General features: G+C 37.7%; 1 protein-coding gene across 1 annotated transcript in view; it reads left to right on the top strand.

The window, feature by feature from the left end:
* Window positions 1-14,502, top strand: part of ATP13A5 (ATPase 13A5) — a 104,015-nt gene that overhangs the window by 23,459 nt on the left and 66,054 nt on the right. The window contains exons 6-9 of the mRNA XM_002814426.5: window positions 1,395-1,464; window positions 4,593-4,727; window positions 10,835-10,907; window positions 11,851-11,979. Of these exons, the coding sequence (XP_002814472.2) occupies window positions 1,395-1,464; window positions 4,593-4,727; window positions 10,835-10,907; window positions 11,851-11,979 (407 nt within the window). The remainder of the gene's footprint in view (window positions 1-1,394; window positions 1,465-4,592; window positions 4,728-10,834; window positions 10,908-11,850; window positions 11,980-14,502) is intronic.

The raw sequence follows: 14,502 nt of genomic DNA, 5'->3' as shown, positions 1-14,502 counted from the left end.
TCGGTTTTAGTCCTCTCTGTCCTTTGCAAACTACAATTGTACTTGGAAAAAAATATGGCTAAGAAGTCAGATAAACTTGGTTATACCTCAGTGAGACCGAAGATCTCTCATGCAGATTCTCTCCATTGGTCCTTTCTGAGGCAGATTTGTGAAGCAGAGTCACAGACCATGCTACAAAGCCTGCCTCTTTCTAGCTTTGCGATCCTGGAAAAGTTTCTTGGTTTATCGGAGCTTGAGTTTTTATTACAATAGGTGCTAATAACATGAAATCTCATGGGAATAATGTGATGATTGAAAGAGTTAATGCATATAAAAGGCTAAGTGCAGTTTCTGACACTGTCAACTCTGTTTAAAAGTTACATTGTAGGCTGGGTGTGGTGGCTCACACTTGTAATCTCAGCACTTTGGGAGGCTGAGGCGGGTGGATCACCTGAGGTAAGGAGTTCGAGATGAGCCTGACCAACATGGAGAAACCCCGTCTGTACTAAAAATACAAAATTAGCCTGGCGTGATGGCACATGCCTGTAATCCCAGCTACTCAGGAGGCAGAGGCAGGAGAATCACTTGAACCTGGGAGGCAGAGGTTGCGGTGAACCGAAATCGTGCCATTGCAGTCCAGCCTGGGCAACAAGAGTGAAACTCCATCTCAAAAAAAAAAAAAAAGTTACATTGTTGTGATTAATACCAGATGTGTGCACTTTTGGCTGCATGCCACGCTGAATAATTTCTTCCATTGGCAAAATAGGGATATTAGCCCTTTCCTTTGGTCTATTGTGAGGATCAAATGAATCTTTTGTAAAAACTTTGTTAATGGTAAAATAGTATAGAAATATACATTCTTGTTGTAATGCACATATGTATTACATCTTGTGTATAATGTACACATTTACCAAGTGTTAGCCATGAAGGCCATATCTTCCAGTTCATTTGCTCATTCATTTATATATTCATTCAGTTCATATACTAAGGGCCCTGTCCTAGGCACTGGAGGTACCAAAGTAAGATAGATATGACTTCTAACATCAAGGGCAATCTAGAATGCCTGACAAGTCTAGGAACATCTGCATAGCTGTGTCTTTTTCGCTGCTTTTAGTTTACAATAAAATTATTTTAAAAGTAACTCAAAATGAAAGTGTCTTTCCAACTTTTTTTTTGAGTTGTACTACACTTAAGATAAACTTGTATTGAGGACTACAACTCTGTCCATCATGCACCGACTTTCATTTCAAAAACAGTAGTTTAGAATTACGTTTCAAAAGAACTTGCGCATTATTTTTTAATCAAAGTCACAAAATCTCCAAAGAGTAGAAAAATGACTTCTATTTAGTTTGGCCTGTAGTCACTTATCACTGAGCTTGTAGCTATGACACTAATGGATGATCAATCTCCCACAGAAGATTAGTGTGCGGGCCCAACGCCATTGAGGTTGAAATCCAACCCATATGGAAGCTGCTTGTTAAACAGGTAACTGTTTTCTTTTCTTTTTTTTTTTTTTTTTAAATAAATTTCTGCCCCTTACTTCTTACTTCCTAGAAGGAACACATAAATACTTTGATGTGAATGATATCTTGTTTCGTGCAACTTCTTTTTGTTACTGCTTATTTTAAACTCAGGTTTACTTTAAAATTCCTTTCCAGCATGAGACAGATTCCTGCTTCATAATCTCCTGTTTGTTTTGTTTTGTTCTCTTTAGTTTGGATGGTGGTTGTGGTGGTGGTGGTGGTGGTGGGGTGGTTAGTCCACTGGGTTGCTATAACAAAATGTCATGCATTGGGTGGTTTAAACAACAAACACTTATTTTCCCACAGTTTTAGAGGCTGGGAAGTCCAAGATCAAAGTGGCTGCATATTTGGTTCCTGGTGAGGACCCGTTTCTGGGCTTGCAGACTACTGCTTTCTTTGTGTCTTCACATGGTGGAGAGAGAGCTCTGGTCTCTTCCTCTTCTTACAAGGACACTAATCCCATCGTGGGACCTCTACTTTCATGACCTCATCTAAACCTAATTGCCTCCCAAGGGACCCATCTCCAAATACCATCACATTGGGGGTTAGGGCTTCAACCTATGAATTTAGAGGGGACACAAATGTTCAGTCCACAGCATGGGGCAATGTTATTATTTCTATAATTTTTGAGGATTTAAAATGTATTATTTTGGTCTTTTTCAAATGGCTTTATTATTTTCATTTTCTGGAGAGTAACTTCTCCCTTTGTTAGTGTTTTATTTTTGTATTTGTTTTTAACAATATTTTCCTTGTGTGATTGGATTTTTTTTTTAACACTTACCTTAAGTGGGACACTTTCCCCATCAATTTTCCTTTTTCTCTCTGTGCTTTCTGTGCTTCTTTGATGGTTTTGTTTGCCTCCAATTGGCCCCTATGTGGTCCCTGAATGTTTGGGTGCTTGTCCTTCGGGGATTTGTCACGTGCATGCCCTTAGCCAGCTTGAGTCTTAGCCCAGTTCACAGTTGTCCCATGGACACTCCTCTCCCATTCCACCCTTGGGTGGAAAGCCTTCATTGGTTATGACTTTGCTCAACCTCTATTCTGGAACAGGAAGCCCGTGGCCACCCTTGTTTTCCACCATATTCCTCATTTCTATCCTCTGCCACTAAGGGACATGTTCTGTCTCTATTCCTCTGAGAAAGGAGCTCCTAGATTTTACTGTCTAGTCCTCGTCTGGAACCCATGAATCTGATGATGTGAGCCCCCACTCAATGCTGCATGTTTCCAGTCTATTTCTAACCCATAAAGATGGTCATTTTGTTTTGGAGCATGGACATATCTTTTTAATATTAAAAAAATTATTTACCATTATTCTGTGTCTGAAGCAGAAAACAGGTTTTTTTTTTAACTTTATTTTTTAGACTAGTTTTCGGTTCACAGCAAAATTGGGTGGAACATACAAAGATTTCCCATATACGTCCTGCCTCCACATATGCATAGCTTCCCTAACTGTCAAAAAGTAGGCAGCTTTTTAAACGTCAAGTACATTTTCAAATTGCCAAAAATTCTCCAGGGGTCAATGTATTCTAATGTGAAAGGAGTGCTAGTATTTTCTGGCACCTATTTACTAGCCCTTTAGTAGAAAGAAAAAAAAACCAAGTACAACTATTTCTTTACATTTGGTTTCAAAAGAATATTAAATAAGAGAACTGAATTAATTAGAATAGTGTTGTTTCTTCTGCAAAAAGTATTTAACCAGTATTCTACTGGATTTGTTTAACTTCAAGATCATATTATCATTTGTACATAATCTACAATCAGAGCATTTTATAATAAGCAAAACAAAAAGCTGTAATTTGTAAGTAAAGCAGTGGGGATTGAAATAATAAGAAACGTTGGAACAAAATCTTTTTTAATGGACAAAATATATCCAACCCTTAAGATACAACGTACTAACTTATTTACCACATGTCAGTTTCACTTTTTAAGACTAAATTAGAATTGTATTTAGTACATAAGGGAATTACAGAAAACAGAGGTAAGAGAGAATAGCTCTGGTTTTAACCAATATTTCATCCAATTCATAATGATTAGAAAGAAGACTTTCTAAGAGATCTATCGTACAACGTGGTGACCGTAGTAAATGACAACGTATTGTGTTCTTGAAAATTGCTAAAAGAGTACATCTTAAGTGTTCTCATCACAAAATTGATAAGTATGTGAAGCAATGCTTATGTTAATTAGCTTGATTTTGTCATTTCACAATGTTGTGCATAATAAATATATGCAATTTTTAGAATCATTAAAAAAAAAAAGAACACTTTCTCAGAAAAATAATCCTTGCTTTGCTCTGATGGGCTCTTTAGTTCACTTTCTGCATGTATATCCTATGACTTTTCTCTGGCTTCTCAGGTTTGCCCTCTCGGCTCTCATTATTAGCATGAGTTAGCAGGACCCAAATGGGAAAAATTGGGGGAACAAAAAAAGTTGAAGGTATTCTCGTGAGACCAAAAATGTACATGTATGAGTGACCAGCTTTCAGGTTGGTAATACCTCCTGCTCATGATTTGCCCTGCAGCCTTGGGGAAGGCATTTCTCTCCAGTCTTCCTCCTTGTTCAAGAGAAGAACTTGACTGACTCTCATGTGACCTTGCTAAGACATGAAAGATATGCTATTTTTAAATGACCTGAATAAAAAAGTAGAATCTTTCATTTTCATTGCACAACTTGACTAAAGCTGCAGCACGTGATTATATGAAAAATAAAACTGCAATTAAACTGTTCCAAATGGAAGTACATTTTTAAAGGAGACTGAATCATGTACCTCCCCCATTATGAGTCAATCTGTTTAAGAAGGTGAATTGTTAAATTTTGTTATTGGTAAAATATTTTTGAAATTCAAAATGCGTAAGGATGATCAATTTGTGGGCATGGCTCTGAATGCATAAAATAATTTTGCTTCCACCATATCACCTTCTATGTGTTTGACATTTTCTCAACCCAAATCAATAGAGATCTAAGTGAATTCTTAAATATTAGAGTCTGTATACGTTGTAAAAAATTGAGAAAAAATTTGATAATGAAATGACATCTTCTTGATTGCTACTAAGGTTCATGCAAGTGACCCAAATGCCATTTTTGTACCTGCAGGTCTTAAATCCATTCTATGTGTTCCAAGCCTTCACCCTAACTTTGTGGCTGTCTCAAGGTTACATAGAATACTCTGTGGCCATCATCATTTTGACTGTTATCTCCATTGTCTTAAGTGTGTATGATTTGCGACAGGTAAGACCTGAAATCACAGCCGGATTCTATTTAGCTTCTAGCTAAAGAAGTAAAGCCCATGGTATTTCTACTGAGAGCCAGGAGTTGCTTTGTCAACCATAAGTCATAAAACAAAAAGTGAGGGCTTACCAAATATGGGATGACAGAAGGAGGACTTTGGACTACCAGGGAGAATTAAATGTCTTTGCAAACTCTGATTATCATCTGAAGCCTTCATTGAATGCTTTGTTTTGAAGCACTCTGAGGCTCTATTTGAGTATGGTGGGAAAGAATGCTGTGATGGATTAATGATGCCAGCCATGGTTTTAGGAGAATGAAGGGGTAGCATCTCAACTGTGTGCATTAATCAAGATATTATGCCCCTTAGAACATTTCCATATATTTCCCCTGACTTAAATATTGTATTTGTTCTATAGGTTTCCTATTTAATTGTCTTTGAAAAATTTTAGTCTCCCTCTTAGAAATCCTTTATAATGTCTGTGTGTTCATTTGATATTCAGGTATATCTTTAAGGAAATCCCAAAGAAATACAGAAATTCCTGTGTGGGAGTTAGGGGATGGGTTGTAGAAAAAATTAGATTTGATTCTATACTCAATAAGACAGTGTTTCAGCAAGAGACTTCCCTGACATTTTTGAGCTTCTGGCTTTTTAAATCAAAATATCCAGGTTTGGAATCTTCATTTTTAAAAGATTTATAACTAATGATTGTTATGCATTCTAAAAGCTTAAGAATGATTATTATAAGGGAACCCACTGAAGGATAAATTCAAACACCAAGGTCCCAGATATATGTATTTATTTATTAATGCCATCATATTTTTCACTCATTTTACTCTATTAAGTGCATATATATACATATATATATATATATGTATATATATACCAGCTTATATGGAGATTTATGTCTTTATTAATTTTTAAAATTAAAATAAGATCTTACTATGCACATTAATCTGGAACTTTCATTTTTCACTTTATATATAATAGCAATTCACCAAGTAAATAAATAATTATAGTTCATGTTTTTAAAATAATACTATACTATTCCATGATTTATCATAATTTATTCAACTATTCCATTACTTGTTGAAAGTAATTTCCCCTCAATCTTTTGCCACCACAAATAATGTTGAATTAAAAGTTACTACTACAGTATGGGCATGTTCTGACATATTAGTGTTTGCATTTTTTAGCATAGCAACCAAAAGCCAGGTTACTGAATCAAGGCATATGTATATTTGGAATTTTAATAGATGCTGCTATATTATTTTCCACAAATGAAAGAATTTTTTTAAATCAGAAACATACAAGAGTATTTATTTCCCCTGGATTCATCAGTTTCTGGAGTTATATTGATATTTACAATTTTTAAAATCTAACGTCTTTAAAAACCGGGTCTCATTGATGTTTTCAGGTACATTTTCCTGATTGCTGGTGAGACTAGACACTTTTTGTTGTCTAATAGTGTTTTGCATTTTCATTTTATATTAAGGGCCTCTTTATATTCATCATATATGTGAAAAAGTTTTAGTCTGTTTCTCTGGACTTTGACTTTAGCTGTGGATGAACATTTATGTAGAGTCAAATATATTTGTTTTCCTTTATGGTTTATTGTTTTGCTTATATGAACTCCCCTTCCAAAGTTAGGTAATACCTGTTTCCTAATACTTGTAATTTGCTTATTTAAAAATCCTTACTGGAATTTAAACATTCAGGTTCCGTATCTTAACAGAATCCCTACATTCCTTTGTTCAAAACAGTGGCTAATATGGGAACTTTAGACTTGGTGGCAGTATTGCAAAAGATTTCTTTAAAAAACAGAAAAGGAATTAGAGGACAAACACTAATCTCATTAGCAGCCAGTATTTACTAATAAAAGGGTACCTAACCCAACCTGTAAAGCACCTTGTAACACTCCACAAAATGAGCCAGTTTTCTGAAACTGTATATTTGCAACTTAAATCACAAGTCCTCATTCATCAACATCTGTTTAGCACTTTACAGTTTACAATAGGTGCCCACATTTATAATGTATGTGTTTGTATGGGACATGGCAAATTATGAAATCAAACATGCATGATTTTTATAGCCTCCTACCACCTAAGAGGGAGGGACAGGGGCAATCCAGGAGGTGAAGGGACTTATTCACCCTCACCCAGTAACAGTGGCCATAGACCTTAGCTCCAGGTTTTCTGATTCCAAGTCAAGTACTACATACACACTGTCCCATTGAGCACAATCTCAAAGTGACTCATGAATTTCCTTGCAGCAGTAAGATTTGGGGAAGGGCCTTGGCAGGATTAAAAGAAGGAGCATCTAGTACTATCTCCAAATCATTCTGTTGAGCTACATTGAAGTTCATTATTTCACTGAATTAAAGACTTAGGTAAACAAACACTGGCTTTGGAAAATGGTAAGAGAGTAAGTGTTTGCAGGAGTAGAATAAGATGTTTTTCTGCATCTACCAAGGCCCCAAATCATGCTACACAGAGAAAGCTTACCTTTCCTAAGCCAAGAAACCCTCCCGCTTCAGTCCCTTTCTAACAAGTTTGGTGCAGGCATGAGTGCAAACCTTGGTACTCAGCTGTATTTACATTGAACTGTATGTGCATACTGTATTGCTGAGCTCCACGGGTGGCTGCTAGAAATAGCATTGGGAGCATCTGGCCCACAGTGCTTTGCCTTCAGTCATAACAGAGCCAAGCTCAAGAGGCACCTGAGTTAATACCCTCATTACTCATCTCTAGAGGAAATCCAGCCACAGCAAACACAAGGACACACAGCAACAGATGCTGAATAATAACAATATGCAAATTCATCTTGGAAACTGATCCTGGTCCTGCTGAACAGGGACAGAAGAAACTGAAGGGGGCCTAATGAAAATCAGGCAACGAGCTTTGCAGTCATGGCAAGCATTACAGCGTTTGCCTCCTCCTAGCTAGTTGGTTGCCATAGAAACCCGTGTTTGTAGATTTTCTGAGTGCATTAACTCAAAGAGGAGGCTAACATTATCCAACTCCAGTGTTGTTGGGAGAAGTAGAATAATTTGGTTCTAATAAATACATATTTGATAAGGGCCTACTATGTGATAGGCTCTAGAGGAATCCACAGATGCATAATGTACATGGTGCCTTTCTTCTCTCTACTGCCTGACTCACGAGGAAGGCCTGACAAGACAGCAGGTAGCTATAATGGAATGTGATCAGTACACTCACACAGGTGGAGAGAGCAGAACAATGAATTCTTCCTGAGATTTGTAGGGACTTGCAGAGTGGAGGTGCCATTTGAGTAGGCCTTTATGTGAACGATTAGAAAGAGTTTGCTAGTAGAAAACTGGAGTGGACATCCTAGGGACTAGCTTGAGCAGAGGTATGGAAGTGTGACAGGTTACACAGAATGCTAAGTCTAATAAACCAATCCAGCTCTACAGCATAATGAGTTTTGAGAATTACAGTCAAGTATTATTAACTCATACTTCACCACTTCCAAATGTGTTGATTATCATCCTCTTATGCTAAGTTGAATTTATCATGGCATTATCTAAACGAGTTTGCTAAGCAAAAAAAAAAAAAAAAAAAAAAAAAAATCTAGAAGAAGGATTTTTATCTTAAAGGAAAAAAATGCTATTTTTAAGCACTAGTAGAACATATTCATCAACAGAAAAGGTTTTAGAGTCAGATGAACCTAGGTTTGATTTACTTAGTAAGTAAATGATGGTGAAAAAATTACTTTAACATTTTCAACCCCTTTTTTTGGTTTTTACATGTATGTTGGAGATAACATTTTCATCATAGAATTATTTTGAGAATTAAAAAAATTAAATACTGTTGTTCAAGTGCCTACAACAATGCCTGGCACATAATAACTGCTTAATGTTTTAAACTATTTTAAAATAATAAAGATTTGAACCATTTTATATACCATGTGTATTTCTTCTATGATGCCTTGCAGGTTTTAAATAAATCTCTGACATGCAAAATAAATCAATGTCATATCATTTTAGAGCTTGAAGGTATAACTTGAAACTGATCCAATTCAATGTTGTCTGTTTACAGAGAAAACGACTAAGTTCTAAGGCGCAATTTCTTACATACGCACATTACCTGACTGATTAGAGGGTATGCCTGACCTACAACTCAGAAATCCTGACTGACTCGTGTTCTTTGCCCACAGAAGCACAGCTGACTTTCCCACTATTACGCATCATTAAAATGCATGCCCCAACAGTTAAGCCTCAGGAAGTCACCTTAGAGCAATGAATATGCATGCACTAAACAGTACTATCGCTTCCTCCACTCAATTGATCCAAATTACCAAAGTTTAACTTTTCATGCAAAACTGAAGTGTATCACAAATTTTTCCATATACATATTAACGCTGGGTTCATTATGTTTTCTCAAGGGGAAAGTTGCATAATTATGTGTAATGCTTGTCTTAGCCTGGTGACATTTGTAACATTAAATATCACCAACAGAACAGATCAAAACAATTTAACAGCTAAAAGAAAAAAGTTTTATATCTGAATTAGGTTAAGGTGAATTAAGTATTGCTGACAGTATTCAAACCCACTTCTAGTTAGAGGCATCCACGTCACCGACATCCAAACAGGAAGAGGCAGTACCTTCCGGGGCTGGCCCAGCATGGAACTTTCTCTCGCTGATGTTGCCCCAGCAGTCATTCTGGGGAACTGTATGGATGAAATCATCTCTGACCTCTGCCTTTCTGTCCCCTGTGTTATCCTATAAGATGCTTTCTCCACTTCTCCAGGCTCCTTCCATTTTCTCCACTTTTCACAGAGTCCTAACTCAATAAACTATCTCAAGCAAGTCTTTCCAGTTAACCTGCTCTCACAACTGTTTTTCCCACAACTTTCTTATGAATCACTAACACTCTTGAGCTCTCAGCATAGTATTGAGTACTACACAGAGGGCTCTATAAGAATAAAATACCTTAAAACTTTACCCTATTATATTCTGTTATAATCTCCCCTTTGTGATGAGCAAAAAGGAGTTAAACAGGCTAAATAACTCATAAGCAGTAGCACAAGATTCACAACTGAACAGCATAACTCCCATCTGCAGACTTAACCAATATGAAAATCCACAGTTCATAAAGGAGAGGATGGCTGTCCCACATGCAATCAAAACACAACCTAAACATTCAGACACTTACAAGCAGAAAGCCACTTACAGAGAACATTTAGCTTTGTTGTTTTACAGACAGGGAGACATAGGCATAGAGAAGGACGTAACCTACTCACAGTCTCATTTTTCCTCATTCTGATTGTGCATCTTCAAGAAATGTAGCTTTGGTTTGTTAAAGTGAACTAAATATGGCCTGAGAAGGACTCCGTACTTCTATATTCGAGTCCTTGTGGACCAACCTTAACCTAACTTAATAGTTAGACAAGATTGAAAACCTAACTTAGGAGTATGCGTCGTTACAATACCTGAGTCTTGGCCAATTTTCAGCAACTCATACAGCAGCCATACTTCCACCACTCATACACTACTGAGTGCTCAAACTGTTAAGTAAGTCTTCAGCGACTCATACAGCAGCCATACTTCAACCACTCATACACTGCTGAGTGCTCAAACTGTTCAAATAAGGCAAATGCCAACCTGTAACCAATCTAGCTGTTTCCGTACCTCACTTCCGAGTTCTGTAGTCATTTCCCTTCTTTGTTCTATGAATTTATTCTGACCATCAGGCATCCCTGGAGTCTCTCTGAATCTGCTGTGATTCTGGCGGCTGCCTGATATGCGAATTGCTTTTTTTTTCTTCCTCAATTAAACTCCCATTAAATTTAATTTGTCTAAAGTTTCTTTTAACAGGTTCCTTGGCTTAGGTCCTTAAGACAGTGGCTGTGCATTATTTTTTCTTGGGAGTGAGATAACATTAAACTAATGAGCATATTTGCTGCTGCACATAGGGGATCAGGTGAGGTAGGGGTTGGAGAAAGGAAGCTGAAGTATCAAAAGAAGTTGAGTCCTTTGCCCAGAGTCACTTTAGCTGTGACAGCTGGCCTGGTATTTACTGTATTGAGATCATATGGTTTTCAGAATATGAACTATCTAATGTTTAAATGTTAACTTTTACTTGGTAGCAATCAGTTAAGCTGCATAACCTCGTGGAGGACCACAACAAAGTCCAGGTTACAATCATTGTAAAAGACAAAGGTAAGTGATGTGTTAGGCCGTCTTCAGCATCTTAATATTTCAGGGGGGAATTGGTCTCATTTGTCCTTAATTATTAGTCAAGGAGAAATAGTCTTTTCTGATTGAACCTAGAACTGGGACGAGGGTGAGGCAAAGAAGTCCTCTAAGATAGAAAATTTAAAGAGGCAAGATGATGCCAGTGCTGACCCCACAGCTGCAGGGCGCTGAGAACAAGTGCCTCATTAAATTTTGTACACTGGACATCTTGCTTGCCTTACCCTCACCCAAGCCCTCATTCCATCATTCTTACCCAATGTCTGGGTTCCTTCAAATTCCCTCTCCCCTTCATATGTCACTCATTTGAATAACACTGGATAAACCTTCTTAAGGTTCCTTTATTTCCCAATCTAACTATCCCAAACAGACCCTGCATCACACAATTTGAACTGCCATCTGGAGCCTAGGCCTGAATGGGGCTTTTAGATAGCTGTCTGGACAGTTGGCATCTGTTCTGAGCTAGTCAGAGGTGAAGTGGCTGTGGCTTTTTGCAAGGAGCGAGGAGCTGCACCCTGGGACAGCAGAAGTTATTTGGGCAATTTACATAAGGCCTCAATCCATGAAGACAAAGTGTACCACAGGAATCAGAAACCCAGACGAGAGCAAACAGCAGGAAGTTGCACTTTTGCTTTGCTCAGTGCCCTTGTGTATCTGCTGTGGGCAAAGCACACCAGATACTAGGATCAAGATGGGATCCTGTTGCTTAGCTAATCCTTTTCTGAGTCCCAGGAACCAATTTCCTAATCCTGATTCTTTTGGAATTTTCAATTGACTAAAAAGGGGCTTCAACATTTGAACAGGTAGGGTAACTCTTGGCCAACAGGTTGATAAGGATTCTTAGTTGCCTTCATTCTTAAGTAAAAACAGGAAAAGATCAGCTATTCATGGAAACTTTGCTTTGGTGTAGGTTTGGAGGAGCTGGAATCCCGTCTCTTGGTTCCCGGAGACATTCTTATTCTTCCAGGAAAATTTTCATTGCCATGTGATGCTGTTTTGATTGATGGAAGCTGCGTGGTGAATGAAGGCATGCTTACAGGTAGGCAGTTGTCATGGAGTTTCCTCTTCCCTGTCTGACGTCTAATCAGATCAACATATCCTTACCTACCTTATACCAGACCCTTGCTAAGATATTCAGAGATAGGTGAGGGAGACACAGCCGGCCTTTGCATTTATATGGAGACACAATATACACAAACAGGAAATGTTTAACAATATAAGAATTAAGTCACAATAAATGTGAAATGAAAACAAATGTTTAATATGACATGTGATTAATTGAACAATGAGCAGGGTGAATAGGGTGCTTTGGGTTCAGAGAAGGATGCGAGCACTACACAGTTTGAAACACAATCTCTTCATAAATATGAGAATGGTTTATACACATGTACAAAAGAGATACAACCTTAAAAACCATGACTCCCACAATTGGAAGGGCATAGAGGTTTTATCCAACCCTGCACTCTACAGATAGAAAACTATTGAGGCCAAGGTTTCACAGGAAAGGAGTTTGAGTTGAACCTTCGGGCAAAGACGATCTCACAGTTCTGTTCTTTAGATTTATATTCCTGTTGATCTCACTGAGCAGAAACTAATCTTCTAGTTATAGTTCAGGCAGTCCTAGTTCTCATTTGTACTTTGTTAAGTCTACTTGAATTTGTATAATTAGTAAGACACTACTTATAAAATATTCTTTAGGCAAAAAATTAAAATACACAGCACATTGTAATGAGAGAAGAAGAGACTATACAGCAACATAAAAATAGAAACTATTTGTCTTTCATGCTTACAGACTGTTTAGTTTTTCTGTTTCCAAATGGTATAATGACAGGGAAAATGTTTTAACATGACCTAAATGTAGTGAGAGTTCATTATCTATCCCTAAATTGTTCAACACAAACAGATTTTACATTAAAATGGGTCTGCTTAATTCAAAATTGAGATAAGAAAATGTAGTAAACATAAATATGTTCAGTATAATTACCAAATACTCCTTTAATGTGTTGAAATGTGTCATATAATGATAGTGATGAGGATTTGCATACTGATCGGATCTTTTACCCAGAATGTTGCCATAGTATCCGACCTGTAAACCTCAAGCCCAAGGAAAACTGTCCTTCTCATTCAAACACAGCAGCTGCCTCACACCTCCCAGCAGTCTGACAATGAAGAATGACTTCTCTCATTGGTAACAGAGAGCATGGCAGTGAGCAAACATGGGGAGGAAACACAGAAAGTCTCACTGCCCTTGGGCTGCCCTCTCTCCTTTCACTGTAGCAGGTGTACAGAACTTGCCTGGATTCCCAGGAAAACTCAGAGAGTTCCAGAGGAGTAGAAATGACAAACAACACTGACTTTCAACAAATGTGCAAAATGGACCCAAATGACCTTAAATGACAAGTGGCTTCTAGTTTCCCTTTTTGGAAAAATGAAGTCATCAGCACTAATATCTGTATAACTTAAGTACTGATAGAGGCCAGTTTCAGAGACAGACACATGAAGCAAAAACACATTATTTCTTTTTTGTTAACTTCTTCAGAAAGATCTAAATCCCAGTATGGTCTAAATACCTTATTGCACAGCCTACATAGATCCTCCCACTCGTGTACATATTTGTGGAAAGGATCTTGATTAAACAATCAGAGGATTAAGGTAAGATTCCTGAAACTGCAAATGTATTCCTAGGGAATTTGTCCACAAATATGACTTAGGTATTTCTTCCCTATGTACGAAATGGTCCTTTGCATAGATAGAAGTCTTTATTTATGTAAGAATAAAAATATCAAATATTCCTAGCATCTCTATAGCAACTTACATTTTATAAATAACTTTTATATCTCACTTCATCATGGCATAAAATAAATTAGACTAGGAGCTGTTAGGATACCAATTTACAAATGAGGAGAGTGAGGTAAAAAGACCAGAGCTGCTCAGCTAGCAAGTGAAAGGATCAGAATTGGAGGTGGCATTTGATCCCAAATATAAAGGACCATAGGCATGAGAAAGATAATTCTAAGCTGGAAAAAAGCCGCTGACTTCATCTTCCTGCCTCATCACCTTTTTCTCCCTACTTGGTATTCCCATCAATAGTATCTACTTTTTGGTAAGCTCTTCTCCTCCTGCTCTCCTTAGCCTTAAGCTATTATCATAAATTCAGCTGTGCAAGAAGTTTGCCTTTATTTTATAAGTACACTTAATTTTTATGTCGGCTCCAAATTTTGCCATCCTTAAAAGTGTCTAGTGTGAATACCTAATATGAGTCAGACAGTTGTCCCCATCAGTTAGGTGGTCTTCCTCACCCTTGTCTGACTGTCCTAAGATGTGCAAGACATCAGGGAGAGGGGTCCGATTGAGGGCAGCTCTTCTTCCTGCTGCTCCCACTCCACTCTGAGCTGTCTGAGGCCTATTTACCTGGACAGGGAGGCAGATCCTGGTGCTGTTTGCGCTGTTTCCATAACCTTATTGCATGTTCCTATGTTCTACTATGGTGCACGCCTCTTCTCTCAGGGACACACAACATATAAGTCCCTTTGGATTCTCTTCCAACTCCCAGTACAAGGAC

This window comes from Pongo abelii, chromosome 2, assembly GCF_028885655.2.
Source record: "Pongo abelii isolate AG06213 chromosome 2, NHGRI_mPonAbe1-v2.0_pri, whole genome shotgun sequence".
Classification (NCBI taxonomy): Eukaryota; Metazoa; Chordata; class Mammalia; order Primates; family Hominidae; genus Pongo; species Pongo abelii.
Note: the sequence above shows the minus strand (reverse complement) of the source record. Positions and strands in the feature narration are given on the sequence as shown.